The 18379-nt window shown below is 35.5% G+C and overlaps 1 protein-coding gene and 1 non-coding gene across 2 annotated transcripts; both read right to left on the reverse strand.

Annotated features, from left to right (window-relative positions):
• Positions 1 to 896: 896 nt before the first annotated feature.
• Positions 897 to 6863, reverse strand: LOC104448687 (DCN1-like protein 1). Its single transcript, XM_010062560.3, has 11 exons — positions 6544 to 6863; positions 6032 to 6093; positions 5223 to 5359; positions 4929 to 4987; positions 4721 to 4744; positions 4040 to 4122; positions 3877 to 3941; positions 3716 to 3765; positions 2888 to 2989; positions 1792 to 1851; positions 897 to 1357 (listed from the first exon to the last, which is right to left on the reverse strand). Exons 1-11 carry the CDS (start codon positions 6544 to 6546, stop codon positions 1229 to 1231), a joined length of 774 nt encoding a protein of 257 aa, XP_010060862.2. The 5' UTR covers positions 6547 to 6863; the 3' UTR covers positions 897 to 1228.
• A 4025-nt stretch (positions 6864 to 10888) lies between these two features.
• Positions 10889 to 10994, reverse strand: LOC120295190. Its single transcript, XR_005552548.1, has one exon. It is a non-coding gene; the product is annotated as a small nucleolar RNA R71 (small nucleolar RNA).
• Positions 10995 to 18379: the final 7385 nt, after the last annotated feature.

An 18379-nucleotide genomic window follows, 5' to 3' on the forward strand; every position in this document is an offset into this window, starting at 1 on the left:
AGTGACAGATAACCCACTCTTGATGAGTACGAGTAATGCCCTGTTCACGTCACGTCATTTGCTCATTGAACATTGGACTGTCAGACGGAATACGGGTTGTTGATCATCTGAAGAACTCACAAAGCAGATGATTCTTGGCGGCTAGGCCAACATTCAAAGGGTCGTTCATGCAATTTTGTTGAGCATAATTCAACCGATCCCTCACCTCAATAGAGATGGTCGGCTGTGGGATTATGGTATGGATTGCATGGTATGCCATATCACCTCTTTCATTGGACCTGCTTGATATCCGGTTAGGTGTAGTATGTGCAAAACCCAGTTGCTTGCAGAACCTGAAAGAAAGAATGGTCTGCTCTCCTACCTCAACAAGTTTGTACGAACTGGTAAGAGTGCAATTAAAGACAATTTGCAGTTCCACTAATGTAAATTCATCAGGTCCAGTGTGAGTGATGCTTGCCTGTATTCTTTTACTACCATTTCGGCGAATCAATTTTAGCTTCACAATTGCGTCCACAAGCGCTTGCTGTGAAATAATTCAAATTAATGAAGAATACCCAAGCTGCTAACTCTTTTAACATTGAGAGGTGCATAACAAATACCGTTTCATGAAGATATCTTAAAAAGAGATGCGCCAAACAGAGCTACAAGCAGCTCGAAACTGCCGCTCCCAATCCATGATGTATAAGAACATTGTTTTTTTTTTTTTTTTTTTTTTTTTTGGGGAGGGGGTGTTTGACAAGGCGAGAGAAACCTGACTGATTCCCAGCCGGCAGCCATTCACCAGTATCTACTCATTGGACACCTTAACGATTTCTTGAGAACTCGAGGCCACGTAAAAAGGAATGTCATTTCTTGACAAAGGATAGCCATGCGCATGCACTGGTTCTACGGAGAAATTTTTAACATAACAAACGCCAGTCATTATTCACATTTATCTCACAAAAAAATTGGACATCAAATCTCCCATATCACATCTTCCACTGCTGATGTATGAATTTTCATCAAATGGATTTCCAAGGAAAATAAGGAAGTGAGGTCTTTCTTCTCTCTTCCTCTCTTTTTAACCACTTTGTCTTGTGGGGGAGACGGAGACTGTAGCAGGAGACGAGAAAAGGAGAGAGGACTCTGGTTGGCTTTATAAAGGTATTCGATTACAATGACATAGCTCAATCCACAAGAAGATTTAAAGATCAACCAATCGCAGAGTCTGCACCACAGCAGCCAATCATCATCGGGCAGGATCATCCATGTGACTCTTCTGGACAATGTCATTTTCATTCAGGTATTCGACGAATTCATCAATAAGATATGGCCAAGCACCTTCAGCATCGTAATTAGACAGGGTTGGGTCCACAGTCTGCATAACAGAAGGGTGTCTGTCAGTTGCATCCATGGGAAAGTTCCAGATTTTGAGATGCCTGTGCAGATAAATATGCATGGGGTTCACATTATCTATAGGTTGAAAGTTTCCATTTCCACCAAATGTTTATCTCAGATATGTGGAATTCTTGTTCACTGAGACTACACACTCAAAAATCAAAAGCAACTTTAACCCTCTTAGCTCCCCGCCCCAGTATAAATAACAACCAGATTCTTCAGCAAGAAGAGAGGGATGAAAGCAAGGATGTAAACTGGGTGTGAGAAGAGTGAAGATCATCTCCTTATAACTGCTACAAGACTTCTACATCAATTTCACATGAGCTAAAAACACATGACTTAGTCCATCAAAGATATACATATATGGAAGAGGATATACATTCCTAAAAAAATAATGTCATACAGATATCTTACCCTGGCGAACTCCAATAGTTGAGACCATGTGTCCCTGGAGATTGCCTTATTATGACGGGCCTGTATTGAAGTAGAGAAAGACAATACAAAATCCCATTCAACAGCCATTATATGTCAAGACAAGCGCACATTTCTTTAATCACGTTTTTGAAACAGGATGAGATAACTAGTTGCTGCATTCTGACAAAGTTAACTTTGTATGCAGTGTCCCTACTTTTGTTTTCAACCAGAAAAGTCTAGCTACAGTGCAAAGGGGGCATAGCATTTAGAGGAACCGAACCAACATAAGTGATGCCATCCATCCCTTCATACTAGGCTGAGACGTCAAGATGAAAAAGAACATCCTCTATTCACCATCTACCCAGTTCATTTAACTATTAATATTATCTACTCTAACTATTTGTTTCATCTTTTTTTTTTTTTTTTTTTTTTTGGTTGGGCCAAACTGCAGAAATCCATTTCAAAAACAAACTCCCTCCTGCAAAAATAGTTCAACTCGCTTCCATGTGCTACATTCATCCCATATATTAGAAGGAAGATGTTACTAAGTGTCTAATCAATCATATTGAGAGGGGAAACAAATACAGAAAGTCTAAAGGCTCCAAACGTGCAACCATCAGAAGTGCATCTGGTCTGAAAGAAGTCCTTCAATTTCCCCAAAACTGCTTCTCATTTTCAGCTCTCCACTTTTTGGACCTGCATTTGATGTCAAATCCTCGTAGTTCTTTCTTGCATTTTGCTTAATGGAGCATAGCAAATTTTTTACCTAAATTGCTTAAGTTGAAAAATGACAATCTCCTTTCCTCCATTTTCCCAGAAAAATGTTAAATTACTTGAAAATTGAAAGCCCCACCAAATGTGTTTCTGAGCAATTCTCTTCTTACTAGATTTTTCTTTCTTTCTTTTTTCTTCCTTTTATGGGTGTTTGGGAGGGAATATAGATAGGCTCTTTGGACTGAAAATAAATATCAAAAGAAAAAGACAATATTTTGAGAATATACCAAAAAAACCAGGATGGCCATACTCAGGCGTGAGGACTAATTATTAATAACTCAAACAGATTGTAATGCTCAATAAGTATACAAAAGAAAACTACCTGTAAAAACTGACACCAGTGATCAACTAATGGCCATTGATTTTCAGCAAAAAGTAATTGCCACATCCCAATTGCTGTATCGAGTGCCAAGGATTTTTGACCCTGAGGTAAGTGGAGATGACATGACCAAAAGAACTTAAGTGAAAATTCTCATGGAAGGTCTACGGGGAAAAAGCAATCAGAGATGGATATGAAAAAGGTATGAAACATATTCCAGGCTCAATGTACAAGATCCAGCATGAACGTATTCTCTACGGATGCAAGGCAAATTCGTTCAGGTGGCTGAAAGTGTAAATAATATCTTATAGAAAACCACATAACAGTAAGTTATTACTATGATACGGCATTTATTACTTTCTGTTATTAATCTGTCGAACCCTCAGACTTAAACGTCAAAAGGCTGATAGAAAATTTTATCCAAGTTTGACTAGAAATTGAAATTGTGCAAAAAGTCAGGTATCTTCCATCGACAAAGTAACTGATCATTCTAGGAGATCACCCTCCCTTACTAGAGAAGATTCTAGGAATCTTAGGCGCTAAAACCTGAACCTAGGTTTGCAAAAGTCGAGGTGCTACATGATGTACAATAATCTGTAACTAAGGTAACGATATCCCATGACTGCAAAAACTTATCTAAGGACATGCTCTTAAACTGCCGTATTAATCCACAATTGAATCAAGCACACTGATAAAATATGGCTGTAGCGTATTTTACCACCAACGTCCAAAGACAACTTAATCAGCAACAATCTTATCCTGAAGCTGATCAAGCACTTTATAGCTCAGAAGTGAAAACTTACAGTCCAATAACACTAATAAGATGCATACCTTTTCTTTTGCCCAACCAAATGCGAAGTTATATATTTCCCGGAACTTTTCTGTTCAGTCAAAACAAAATAAAATAATCAGAGATAAGTCAAAAGAGCTTTGCCAAGCAATTGTCATAATTATTAATCAAACTATGGCAATAATTTCACATAATTGCATACGGTCATCTTTCAACTCAGAGCGCATATATTGTATCCTTTCACGGAATTTCTCCAGGGTATCTATCCTGCCAAGAAAGACTAGCCTTCAGAATAATGCATGAGGCAAACTGTGCCAACACTGGTATCAGGAAAAGCAGAAAAAAGAAAAGGCAAGAAGAACTACCCAAGTGCCTGCAGTCCACTTATGAATTCCTGCTTTGAAAATTCACACATCGTTGCAGCCTTCATGTGCCATGAAAGAACCAGCTGATACAAATCAATCTCATCATTAGAAGAATCTCAACAAAGACCATAATACACATGATGCAGTCTCTAGAACAGAAAGAAAATAAAAGTATGGCTTAAACTTGATTGTTAGCTTTATTTATGAACAACCTCTATTAACAAACTTTCTCAGGTTCAGCCATGCTAAAGTACTATGACAGAACCTTCAGTTTCTCCAACCAAAAAACTATATATGTAGAACAAAATGGCTATCGCTTATGTGGAACAGAGACAGCAATTCCTACTTGATACATGAATTCCTATAGTTTTAGTATTCTGATGTTTAATGGTGAATTTGTAACTAATAAAGACTTCTAGCTGACTAATGGAATGTTGGACTAGTATCTTTAGGAGATTTTACTACCAAAGCCGAAAGATATTAACCAGAAAAATAAGGAAGATAAAAGGGCAGAAAGAGATGAAACATGGAAAATAAAGGACTTCGTCTTCATTGCAGCCTTCAAGCGATTAGGTCAGTCAGCAGTCACAGCAGTGCATTTTTTGTATCGGAAGGTTCAAGTAAACAAGAGAGAGTATCCTCATCCTATGACAGCATACCAAATTACGCATGTTCACTTACCATAACAATATCTTGGGGATCCACCTGCAAAATAAAATACTCGTGTGTCATTTAACTAAAAAACATATACGACAATGAAAAGGTTCCTATGCATCCCAGGAAGACAAAAGATAATGGTAGAAAGAGAAAACTCAAGATGCATTCTGGAAATTCAAGGAAGTGGTGCCATATAATTGAGATCGTAACAGAAAGAATCACGACTGGCCACCTGAAGATCATTGCAAAGAAGGGTAATCCCATCGACAAGTATCATATCAGCATAGGAATCTGCAAATTCAAATACATCTGCTAATAAGATAGCATAAAACCAAACAATATCTACAAGGTGTTATAACTCCAGTGCATAAGCTCTCTTTTCAGCGTTGAAAAACCAAATTTATGACACTGTACAGAACTGGTAACAAATCCAAAAGAAGTACTATTGTCCTGTAACTACTTTTAATCAGCATAAGAAGCAATTCAGTCAACTGCGATAATCCAGGAATCCAGAAGCAAGCCTTGCCTTTATATCTGTGGTAAAGCTCCTCCAAGTGTCTTGTATCAGTATAAGTTCTTATATGAGGCTGACTGTAAAATACATCAAATGCACCTTCAAGATGCCAATCACTGGCCTTCAAAGCCTGAAGGGCAACTTTTTCACTGCATGGGAAAAAAAGTTGTAACTAAAGAATAGGTTGCAGCCTGGAGGGGGGAAAACAGCTCGATTGCCTATCATTTACACAAATGGCCACACCAGAAAAAAAGAACTGATAAATAATCATACTGAAAAGACAAGATCTACATAATTCCTGAAAAAAAGTGCCAGCACATTCATCATGGAATAAGTAACACAATTAAATTGAAACCAAGCATGATATCAGGAATCATCCTCTAAAGAATTGTATAGTCAACAAATTTCATTAACTTCCCCAATAAACCAAAAATTATAGAACAAAGAAGGGGAAGAGTCTCACATATGCACTTTTATGCTACACTTATCAGTTCAACTTTTAGTTATGCTTGTCATCAACAAACCAAAAGCATTCGCACATGTTCCGTTAATGGCTTTACTTACGGGATCTATCGCAGGATAAGATCACAAAGCCAACAAAAGAATCCAGAGCCAAAAGGCATAGAAAAAGATGAATATCCAGTCCAAAATTAAGGCAAAAAACAGCTTTCTTGAGAACCTTCACAGAAATCTCCTTCCATTCATTTCCAACAACACCAAAATCGCAGTCAAAAGTTGTAATCTATGGCCGCAGGAGACCCATCCTCACGCCCTGCTCTTTGACGAGAATATAGTTTCATGTGGAGGATTGAGGGGCCTACCTGGCTCCAGTTATTGCCATGAACTGCTGCACTTTGTCACGGTTGCTCCGCCCCAGTTTGTTCTGCAAAATAGGAAGGAGTGAATTAGGCATGGAATAAGCTAAAGATGGAACATGGGTATCCCACGGAAAGGAGCATACTGTCCCTTCGCCATAACTCTACGCGGCTCAACAAAAGCTGGATTCAAGAAAGCGCAAGAAAATTCACAGGAACAGAGATTTGTGTAAAGATCAATTTGGCTAAAGTAGCGTATCAGCCGATAGCTGGAGTCTAGCAACTGAACTGGGCATAAATCGCGGCCTAAAGAAGAGAAAAATTGAAGTAAGCTTAATAGCTTGACCCGCAGCAGACCTACAATTCCGAAGCAAGAAAAGGGTCGCGTTTCCGATGATCCCACATAAAAGAAAAGAAAAGAAAGAACGACGACCACAGCAGCAGCAACAACCTTTCGAGGAAACAAGATTAACAAAAGCTGGGGGTCAACAACAGTTGCGGGGACAAGAAGTACGGACCATCGTGAATCGGCAGCGAATGGGAAACCCCCCCACACCCAAGATGTGTGTAGAGAGAGGGAGAGACGGAGGACGCTTCGAGATCTTCAGGGTCTACGAGAACTGGAGAGATAGCAGAAGTAGGGTTCCTCGCCTCTCTCTCTCTCTCTCTCTCTATCTCTGTGGGAAAAGCTCGCTTCTCGTCTCCCTCCCAGTGACCCCCTCGCAGAGGCGGTATCGCTCGGCAGTCAGCAGCACCCACTCCTTACGCACACTGCCTCAAAATTTCTCCTTCTGCCCTTCCCATCACCACGATGCCTGTTTTCCTATGCCCATTTCTTGATGGCTTATATATATATTTCTTTTCCTCGTCTAAATTATTTATTCTTCCCGTTTATATAAGCAAAGCAGTGCATTTTATCTCCTCTTTTTTTTTTGGGGGACTCCTCCCAACAGGAGCAGACCAACAAGGACAAGGAGGAGGAGTAGGGACGACGGTGAATCATCAAGTGAAAAAAGCTCATTTTGGAGTCAGATTCAATGATTCATCATCAATCTTGTGCCAGAAGCACCGACTCATGGCGGCTCGATATACGTCCGGGACAAACATTCCATCGTTGTTACTGTGTAACTTTTAAGCAAAGTGCCACTGTAATTTCTTGGCATGACTCCGTCGGAATGATGATCAACACGTCATTCTTCATTCTCGTACTTGCGACCCCATGCGCAGATAAATGTCCGTCGTCTCCATCGATAGTCAATCGGATTCCTGTATCGAGGAAAAGGACGCGCATGAGGATGGCTTCATCCCGGTGCTAATGGGGCCTGTTCGTAGCATAATTGCTAGTATGAGGATGAGATTTTCTGTTCCCTTAAGTCTAATTACATCTGGGTTAAATGAAAAATTTGTCATCCAAAATCTTAAACCTCATGTATGGAATGCTTTTGAGTTCTAAATCTTTTAATTGATTCATTACGTCCTATATATATATACAAAAAGTACAATGAATACTAACATTTGTTTAATTAACTCTTCCATTTTCTATTGAAAAATGTGATTTCGTTCGAAATTTATGTTTAAAAGTGTAATTTAAGGATGCCACATAAGTACTTGTTTGAATGTAATGTAGGCCGATTGAAAGGACTTGATTGTGAGAAAATATTAGGTACATTAGTGATGTTATGTCAAACTTACAATAATTCATTGAATGAATGATATGTGTCATTATTAGATTCACTTAAAAAAAAAATTAAAGTCTGAAAGTAGCTCTCTCTCTCTCTCTCTCTCTCCCTCTCACGTGAGGACGCTCTTTGCTTTGTCTCTCCTCGATTGACTCTCTCTCTTCTCTCTCACACAAGGATGCTCTCTCACGTGAGGACGCTCTTTGCTTTGTCTCTCCTCGATTGACTCTCTCTCTTCTCTCTCACACAAGGATGCTCTCTGCTCTGTCTCTCCTCGATTGACTCTCTCTCTCTCTCTCTCTCTCTCTCTCTACTTTGTCGATCTCCCTCCGGTGAAGGCTCCACCATTGAGGTTGTCTTTTGCTCCTATGGTTGCCCCCTTTGGTCCAAGAACAAGCCCAAGTTCCTTATCATCATCAGCTCTCCCTCAATCCTTGCATCCTCAAGGTCCTTTGCGGCTCTGATGTCGTCACCTCCCTCCATAGGTCATTTGTCACCCCCATGGCCACCCCCTAGGTTTAAGAACAAGCCTAAGCCTCCAGTTATTTGCAACCCTAAGCCGTCCCTCAACCCCTGTATCCTTGAGATCCCTTATGGCTCCGCTAACGTCCTATCTCTCCATAACTCCGGATCTGACAAGGGTTGGGGTGAGGGCGACCCTCACCCTAGTTGCGAGGGTTGAGCGCTTGCCGAATCTGACAAATGCGACCTTTGCTTATGACCAGTTGCTGGCCATGGGTGAGTACCAGCCACATGCCAAAGGGAAAGAAGAGGAAAAAAAGAGAGGAAGAAATGGTGAAGAAGAAGAGAAATAAAAGGTGCAAAAGAGGGGAGATAGACAAAGGAAGAGCGAGCACTTTCAAAATTTCTAATGGTGTGCTCCAAGGTTAACACACGTCATCCATTCAATGGTCTATTGCAAGTTTGACGTAACATCACTTGTGTACCTAATATTTTATCCCCGATCGCACTTATTGACCTTTATTGATCTTGATTTCCCATTTGACGATAGAGATGATTTCCCAGTTGAAGATTGAGAAGGAAATGTTAGGTTGGAGAATACAAATGATGAAAAATAAGCTAAGTGACACTGAGCATAAGTTCAACTCTCCTCACAAAATATTGATGAAAAGAACTAAGTATGTGTTGATGATAACTCTATAAAAATAGAGTTATTTTATCTATTTTAGGTAATAAATAATGCAATATCTATGATAAAATATTTGGATTCTCTTCTGATTATTTAAATTTTCTTTATTTATGCAGTAATGAGATATGGAGAAGATAATGAAAAGAATGGCAAAAATCAGGAATTCAAATAAAAAAGTAATGAAAGATAGATATCATATCAAAGGTCCTTTGATTTATTCCCTAATTTTATGCGCAATTGCTTAGGATAACTTGGATATATCCTATAAATAGGAGAACATTGAGAGCCTGAGAGAGCAATTAGGTTTTTGTTCGATCATTTTTCATTATTCTGAAAGTTTTTCAAATATTTTGAAGAGAAAAAAAAAGTGGTAACGAACCACCGGCTCAGGTGGCTCTGCTGGGTAGGCTCCAGACCTCCCCGAGGAGGTCTGGAGTTCGAAGCCCTTGCAACTTGCGTTGCAGGGAGGCTAGTGGATCATTAGGCGATTTAAGCGTGGCGTCGGGGGTGGTGGTTTCCCTGCTAGCGTCACCAGGGGGTTTACAGGTGGATCATTAGGCGATTTAAGCGTGGCGTCGGGGTGGTGGTTTCCCGCTGGCGTCACCGTGGTTCCGGTGCAAGCTGGTTCCTCTAGCCACAAAAAAAAAAGTGGTAACAAAATTCTTGTTCTTTGATTCAAGATGCTGGATTTGATTTATATTTTTATTTCTTCTTCTGCTATGTTCTAATTTCCTTTTGTTAGGTCTACAATGTAGCTTAATCATGAGGATATGAATTTCATGATTTTTATGTTTTGCAATTGATTTCATTCATGTGAGTTATATAATATTGTGCATAATGCTTTTGAATAACTGGCCACCACTTGAATGATCTGATGTGCACGTTTGAACCTGAGAAGTGATAATATGCAATTACTCATTATAATATATAACCGTGAATTAAACGTAGATAGTTATTTGTGTAATTTTCAGTGATAAAATGATCCAATAAACTCATTGTAAGCTGGGAATATTCATAATTTTTAATGCGCTTATGCTTATTTTAATTCACATAGAGATATAGTGGATTAATAAACTGAGTAGGTTTGTTATACCTAAAGATATGATAGTAAATATATTAGGAAATTTCTATCACATGTTTGATATTGTTCTTGTACCCACAACAATTTGAAATTCATATCTAGTGGTTATAGTAAAATCGGATGCTCTAACATATTTATCGATAGATTTGCTGCATTTAGTCTCCAAATTTTGTTTTTAATTTATTTTCAATTATATTTTGATTTGTTAGATAAATTTTAGAATTAATCTATTTTAGTGTTTAATTAGTTTATTAATCATCGATTTCCGTGGGATGATACTATTTCTTATTATTATATTACTTGTTCGACACGTTAATTTGCATTTAGAATTTTACGAACAAGTTTTTGACGCCATTACCCGGGATCGTTTGTTTAATACTAATTAATATTGATATAAGATAATTCTAAGTTTAATCTAGTTTTCGTTTTATTTTATTTTTTAGAGTGTACATCGGTTTATGACATGTAGCCAACAAGGGAAACTTATTGAGCTTGATTAGAAATCGAGCATACGTTCAAAAGGTGACTGAGAGAATAGAGAAATCATGCTAAGAAGATGGCGGATGGTGAGAATGAAAGTCCACGTAAAATTTTAAAAGATTATGCTGCTCCAATAGTTCAAGGCACCACATCAAGTATCAGAAGACCTGCAATTCAAGCAAACAACTTTGAGATCAAGCCGTCACTCACTCAGATACTTCAACAATCAGTGTAATTCAGTGGGCTACCAAACGATGATTCAAACGCTCACATCGATGCTTTTCTTAAAATCTATGACACCATTAAATATAATTGAGTTACAGATGATGCTATTAGATTGAGATTATTTCCATTCTCTCTTAGAGACAAAGCTAAGAGTTGGTTTTCTTCTCTTCTTGCAGGATCAATCACTAGATGGAATGATATGGCTTAGGAATTTCTTGGTAAGTTCTTTCTACCTGCAAAGTCTGTGAAGATGCGTAATGATATTACTAATTTTATGCAAATGGATAATGAAAAATTATATGAAGTATGGGAAAGATTCAAATAATTTCTTAGGAGATGCCCACATCACGGACTACCCGTATGAATATAGGTACAACTTTTTATAATGGCTCTAGCACAAATCTTCGTTCTATGATTGATGTAGCTGTAGGGGGAACTCTAAATAATAAAACACTAGAAGAAGCCCACAACCTATTAGAGAATATGTCATTCAATAGTTATCAGTAGCTTACTGAGAGACTACCGATGCGAAAAGCTAGCAGAGTTCACGAAGTGGATGCTTTTGCTACAATTGTTGCACAATTTGAAACACTCAAGAAAAAGCTAGATAATATGAATGTTTCACATGAAAATTCAAAATTTGACGTGATTTTTGTGGTGAAGGACATGTTAGCATAGAGTGTCAGGTAGGTAATACTTTTAAACAATCTAGTGAAAATTCTAACTTTGTTGGAAATTTTAATAGGTCACAGAATAATCCATACTCCAATGTGTACAATCCGGGATGGCGTAATCATCTAAATTTTTCATGGAATAATCAAAATGTGACAAGACCACCAGGATTCAAACAATTAGAAGAGACAAAATCAAATTTGGAAGATATATTCACCAAACTTGCTAACACGACTCATGAATTTATCAAAAGCATGGATATGAGATTTCTAAACCAAGAGGCTTTAATAAGAAATCTAGAGATGCAAGTGGGTCAGTTAGCAAGCATGATGTCAGGGAGACAACATGGTTCTTTGTCGAGCGACATAGAGAAAAATCCAATCAAAAACATAAAGGCTATAACCTTGAGAAGTGATAAACAAGTAGGAGAAGAATATGTCAAAAAGGAGATTTTTAGAGACAAGGAATATGTGATTAATAAACAATCAAATGAGACAAGCAAGAGTAAACTTTTTCTAGATAATCTTAAGTCATATGTGCTGTCAATTCCATTTCCTTAGCAACTCCAGCAACATAAAATAGATAAACAATTTTCTAAATTTCTTAATGTATTTAAAAAATTACTCATTAACATTCCTTTTACAGATACCTTAGCGCAAATGCCTAGTTATGCAAATTTTTGAAGGAGATTTTGGCAAACAAAAGGAAACTGGAGGATTATGAAACTGTGAAGTTAAATGAAAAGTGTTCAGCCATCCTACAAAACAAATTAGCTCTGAAATTAAAAGATCTAGGGAATTTTACTATTCCTTGCACTATTGGGATTCTTAATTTGAAAATGCATTATATGATTTAGGTGCAAGTATTAATTTGATGCCTTATTCAATTTTTAAGAAATTAGGATTGAGCGAGATAAAAGCAACCACACAGTGTCACTTTAACTAGCTAATTGATCAATAAATATCGAGAGGTATTGTGGAAAATATTTTGGTAAAAGTTGACAAATTTATCTTTATTGCAGATTTCATAGTTCTTGACATGGAAGAAGATTTTGAGGTACCACTTATCTTAGGTCGACCTTTTCTAGCAACAAGAAGAGCTCTTATTGATGTGCAACAAGGGAAGTCCTAGAGTTTAAGATGATATTGTTTCATTTAATGTTTTTAAAGTAATGAAATATCCATTTTATGATAATTTTGTTTTAGAGTTAAGATAGTTGACAAGTTGGTGAATAAGGGTTTTCATGAAATTATTTTTAAAGATTCACTTGAAGCATGTTTGATTCGACCAATGAACAAATATATTCAAAATGAGGAGATAAAAAAGTACGCAAATTTCATGAAAGCAATTCCACCATATTCAAGGCAAAAGGCAATTAAATTTGAGGTGTTGTAACAACACATAACAAAGTCTAAACCATCAATTGAAGAGCTTCCAATTCTTGAACTCAAACCCTTACATTCTCATTTGAAATATGCTTATTTAGATGGAGTTTCTTCTTTACTGGTAATTATATCTTCTTCTTTGACAGATTTGATGGAGGAGAAACTGCTTAGAGAGCATATAATGGTGTAATTGGATGGAAAATAGCTGATATTAAGGGAATTAGTTCTTCAATTTGCATGCACAAAATTTTGATGGAGGAACAATTTAAACCCACTATCCAACCTCAGAGGCATTTGAACCCGAAGATGCAAGAAGTAGTAAAAGCTGAGGAAGGAATAGTACTCGAGCATAAAATTTCTTGAAACGGAATAGAAATCGATCGAGCCAAAGTTGAGGTCATTACAAAATTGCCTCCGCCAACATCTGTGAAATTTGTTAGGGGATTTTTGGGACATGTATGATTTTACAAGTAAGTTATAAAATATTTTTCAAAAATTGCTAAATCTCTTTCTAATTTTTTGGAAAAAGATGTTCCTTTTAATTTTTCTGTTGAATGCATGTAGGCTTTTAACACTTTAAAAGAGAAGTTAATGTCAGCACCAATCATGGCAGCACCAAATTGGGATTTACCTTTTGAATTGATGTGTGATGCTAGCGATTCTGCAGTAAGAGCTGTTTTGGGACAAATGAAGAATAAAATCTTTCGAATCATATACTATGCTAATCGAATCTTGTCAAGTACACAATTGAATTATTCAACAACAGAAAATGAACTTTTGGCGGTAGTTTTTGCTTTTGATAAATTTCTTTCTTATTTAATTGGCTCAAAAGTTATAGTTTATTTTGACCACTATGCTATTAAGCATCTGCTTGAAAAGAAAGAATTAAAACAATGGTTGATCGGGTGGATTCTATTATTGCAAGAATTTGATTTGGAAATCAAAGATAAGATGGGGATTGAAATCTAATTGCAAATCACTTATAAAAAATTCCAAATTCAAAGGAAGATGTAAGACCAATTTTGGAAGAATTCCCTAATAAGAAATTTTTTTCCATCAAGTCCACAAAAATTCCCTAGTATGCCAACTTTGTAAATTATTTGGTAAGTAATGTTCTTCCTCCTGAATTATCATATCAATAGAAGAAAAAATTATTTTTTGATGTTAAAAATTATTTATGGAAAGAACATTTCTTGTTTAAAGTATGTGCAAATTAGGTCATAAGGAAATATGTTCCAGACGAAGAGAGGGCAAACATTCTACATTATTGTCATGATGGAGAGGCAGGTGGCCATTTTTGTGCCACCAAAACTGCAATTAAGATTTTATAATCTGGATTTTATTGGTCCAAACTTTTTAAAGATGCATACTCTTATGTAGCTTCATATGATAGTTGTCAGAGAACTGGAAATATTTCAAGAAAAAATGAGATACTTTTAAACAACATTATTGTGTGTGAATTATTTGATATTTGAGGTATTGATTTCATGGGACTCTTTACACATTCTTATGAAAATTGATACATTTTAGTGGTTGTGGAGTATGTGTCTAAGTGGGTAGAAGCTGTAGCATTGCCAACAATTAATGCTAAGATTGTGGTCAAATTCTTGAAGAAAAATATTTTTACCCGATTCGACACTCCTAAGGCAATCATAAGTGATAGGGGGCACATTTTTACAATAAACAATTTGAAACACTTTTTAGTAAGTACGGAGTTATGCATAAGGTTGCAACCCCTTATCATCCTCAAGCTAGTGGTCAAGTAGAAATCAAGAGAATTTTAGAAAAAATAGTGATTTGTTCTAGGAAAGATTGATCAATAAAACTTGATGATACACTTTGGGCCTATAGGACAACGTTCAAAACTCCAATTGGGATCTCTTCTTTTAAGCTAGTGTTTAGGAAGACTTGTGACTTACTAGTGGAATTAGAGCATAAAGCATATTGGACATTGGAATTTTTGAATTTTGACATGTAGTCTGCGGGTGAAGAAAGATTATTGTATTGAATGAATTGAAAATTTTTCGCAATAAAGCTTATGAAAATTCTAAGTTGTACAAGGAGCGTACAAAAAGATGGCATGACAAACATATATTCAAAAGAGAGTTTAAAATTGGTCAAAAAGTCTTACTTTATAACTCTCATCTTAAACTTTTTCCAGGAAAGTTGCGGTCTCAATAGTCTAGTCCTTTCACAGTTACATAGGTATTCTCATACAGAACAGTTGAAGTTGTGTATGACACTGATGGCATATTCAAAGTGAATGGTCAACGTTTGAAGTTCTACTTTAAAGGTGGTTACAACAAGCATGATACCACCATTGAATTTCATCCTCTAGAATAGTGACATCAGATAGTTTGGTTGAAATTATAAAGTAGCGCTTTTTGGGATGCAACCCAAGCATTTTAATTATGTTTTTTTTTTTTTTTTCATTTATAATAAAAAAAGAAAAATAAAATATTAACTTTTCTCTGTTTTATCTAGGTTAATTTTTTAGGGATTACATTTCAAGAGTTTAATTATCAAGGTCATTTATGAACTTATCTTATAATTATGGAAGTTTTCTTTTTCCTATTTTTATTTTTTGCATTGAGGACACTGCTTCATTCAAGTTTGGGGGGGAGACAAAATTTTTGGCTAATTTTTTTTTTTGTCTATCATGATTGCATTCTTTGTTGTGAATTTTTGCGATTCTTAGAAAAATTTAAATTTTATTTAAACTTGCAATTGATGTGTGAGTTAATTTTAATTCTCATTATGTTGATCCACTTACTAAGCACTAAAAATCCTTAATTTTTAAATTGTATATAAATCTAAAGAACATTCATGTGAAGTATGTAATTTTCTTAGATTTCATTCAAATCTTAGAATTTATTTGATTTTCTCTTGAGGCGAAATCCTAAGCTACATCTAATTGAGAAAATGATTTAGACAATTTTTGGATCGATTAAGCCTTTCAAGCTAACCCTCTTTATTTATCCCATCACCCAGTTGAGCCTTAATTATTACCCAATTTTTCATTGACACCCATATATATTCAGCCTAGCCATTATCAAATTATATCATTGTCCCATGCTCTATGAACATGTTGATTTTTTTTTTTTTGGATAAAAAATTATTTGAGTTTAATAGAATTTTGGAAGGAAGGATGGAGTATGAAAAAAAAGAAAGTGATTGCTGTGGTTGTTTGGGGTGTATTATGAAAAAAAAATATTGCTTTTTATGGTCCCCTATCCAACTTTCAATTGAGTGAACCTTTTGGATACTTAATGGGTTGGAAATTTTCATGTTATATAAAGAGGGATTTTGGGAGAAACTCCACCATAAAACAATTCACAAAAAAAAAGAAAAAGAAAAAAAGAATGATGATATATGGTGGCAAAAAATTATCTTGAATGAGTTGGACAATGACATTGGCTCTAATTAGATCCTAGAAATCAACGTGTTGATCGGTGATTTGAGCTTAAAATTACCGTTATCTCACCTTTAGCCTAGCTTTACATTACAAACCAGGAAAAATTCTATTGATTTTTGGTTGGATAATTAGCTTATATTAGTGGAGAGAGGAATGAAAAGAAAGCTTATGAGATTTAGTCATAATTATTGAGAATTTTTGAGATGTTGCATGTCAATGTGAATTATTTGGATTGCATATAATTCGAAAAAGATGAGTACTCACACACACACACACACACACACACACACACACACACACACACTTAGATCATATAGTTAGAATTTGTCTTATTTTATAAATCAATTTCAATGTTTGGATGAAATTTGTGTTTTTCTTTGAATTGTGAATTTGAGCAATTATGGAAAGACGTCATGGAAGACGTTGTTAGCTTGAGTATGTGTTATGTTTTGATTTTGTTTGAGGACTAGCAAAATGTTAAGTTTGGGGGTTTGATAACTCTATAAAAATAGAGTTATTTTACTTATTTTAGACAATAAATAATGCAATATCTATAAGAAAATATTTGTATTTCATTCTGATTATTTGAATTTTCATTATTTATGTAAAGAATGGCAAAAATCAGGAATTTAAATAAAAAACAGTGGAATATAGATATCAAATAAAAAATCCTCTGATTTACTCCCTAATTTTATGCGCAATTGCTTGGAGATAATGATCTTGGATATATTTTATAAATAAGAGAACATTGAGAGCCTAAGAGAACAATTAGGTTTTTGTTCGATCATTTTTCATTATTCTGATAGTTTTTCAATATTTTGAAGATGAGACAAAAGTGGTGACAAATTTTTTGTTCTTTGATTGAAGATGCTAGGTTTGATTTATATTTTTATTTCTTTTTCTGCTATGTTCATATTTTCTTTTGTTAGGGTTATGATGTAGCTTAAATATGATGATGTGAATTTCATGATTTTTATATTTTGTAATTGATTTCATTAATGTGAGTTATATATTATTGTGCATAATATTTTTGAGTGACTGTCCACCACCTAAATGATCTGATGTGCATGTTTGAGATCGAGAAGTGATAATATGCAATTGCTAATTATAATATATAACCGTGAATTAAACGTAGATAGAGATATACTGCGTTATTTGTGTAGCTTTCGGTGATAAGGTGATCCAAAAAACTCATTGTAAGCTGAGAATATTCATAGTTTTTAATGCACTTATGTTTATTTTAATTTGTATAGAGATATAGTGTATTAATAAACTGAGTAGGTTTGCTATACCTAGAAATAGGATAATAAATAGATTAGGAAATTCTGCTGTCACATGTTTGATATTATTCTTGTACCCACAACAATATGAAATTCATATCTAGTGGTTATGGTGAAATCGATTGCTCTAACATATTTATCTGATTGATTTACTGCGTTTAGTCTCCAAAATTTTGTTTTCAATTTATTTTGATTTGTTAGATAAATTTTAGAATTAATCTATTTTAGTATTTAATTAGTTTATTAATCATCGATCTCTGTGTGATGATACTCTTTCTTATCATTATAGTACTTGTTTGACACGTTCACTTGCATTTAAAATTTTACGAACACGTGAACATGCAACGGCTTGCTAGTTGAAGCCTTTAGATCAAAAGAAAGTGAGAAGATTTGCATGACATGTGTGATCATACGAATAGGAGTAATTAACTATACATATGATGTTGAATGTTAATAGGAAAATATACAACGCATTGCCTTAGATGATAGCAATGTTGCTTTTTGTTTTGTTATTGCTTTTTATAGGAATGGTGTAAAGTGATGCTGTCAAATATTAATATGAATTGAGGTATTTCAATTTTAGTACGGTGATGTTTCATTGATAGGTAAACGTGGTCTTTTCTTGCATTCATTTCTAGTCCATTAGAGAACAGCGAATGTTGGTTAATTAGGAGTTTCGGCCGAAAATTGCAACTAGTTTCAAACAGATGAGAACATTACGTGCAGACACAGAAACGCTTCAACTGCAATGAAATGTCTAAGCACTCGATAGCAGTAAAGTGGTACTGTTGTTGTGCAAGTCTGCTGTGAATATATGCAATGAACATTCACAAAATATGTCCACGCAATTCACTGCACTTCCCACTTCTGTACTCATACCAATTTTAATCCCCAGAATTGGGAACCAAATAGTTCCGACGATACAAGACAACTATTTATCAACCCGAATGATATAGGCAGCACTTTTTAATGTCTGATTATCTCATC

The sequence above is a fragment of the Eucalyptus grandis genome, chromosome 6 (assembly GCF_016545825.1).
Source record: "Eucalyptus grandis isolate ANBG69807.140 chromosome 6, ASM1654582v1, whole genome shotgun sequence".
In the NCBI taxonomy this organism is placed as follows: Eukaryota; Viridiplantae; Streptophyta; class Magnoliopsida; order Myrtales; family Myrtaceae; genus Eucalyptus; species Eucalyptus grandis.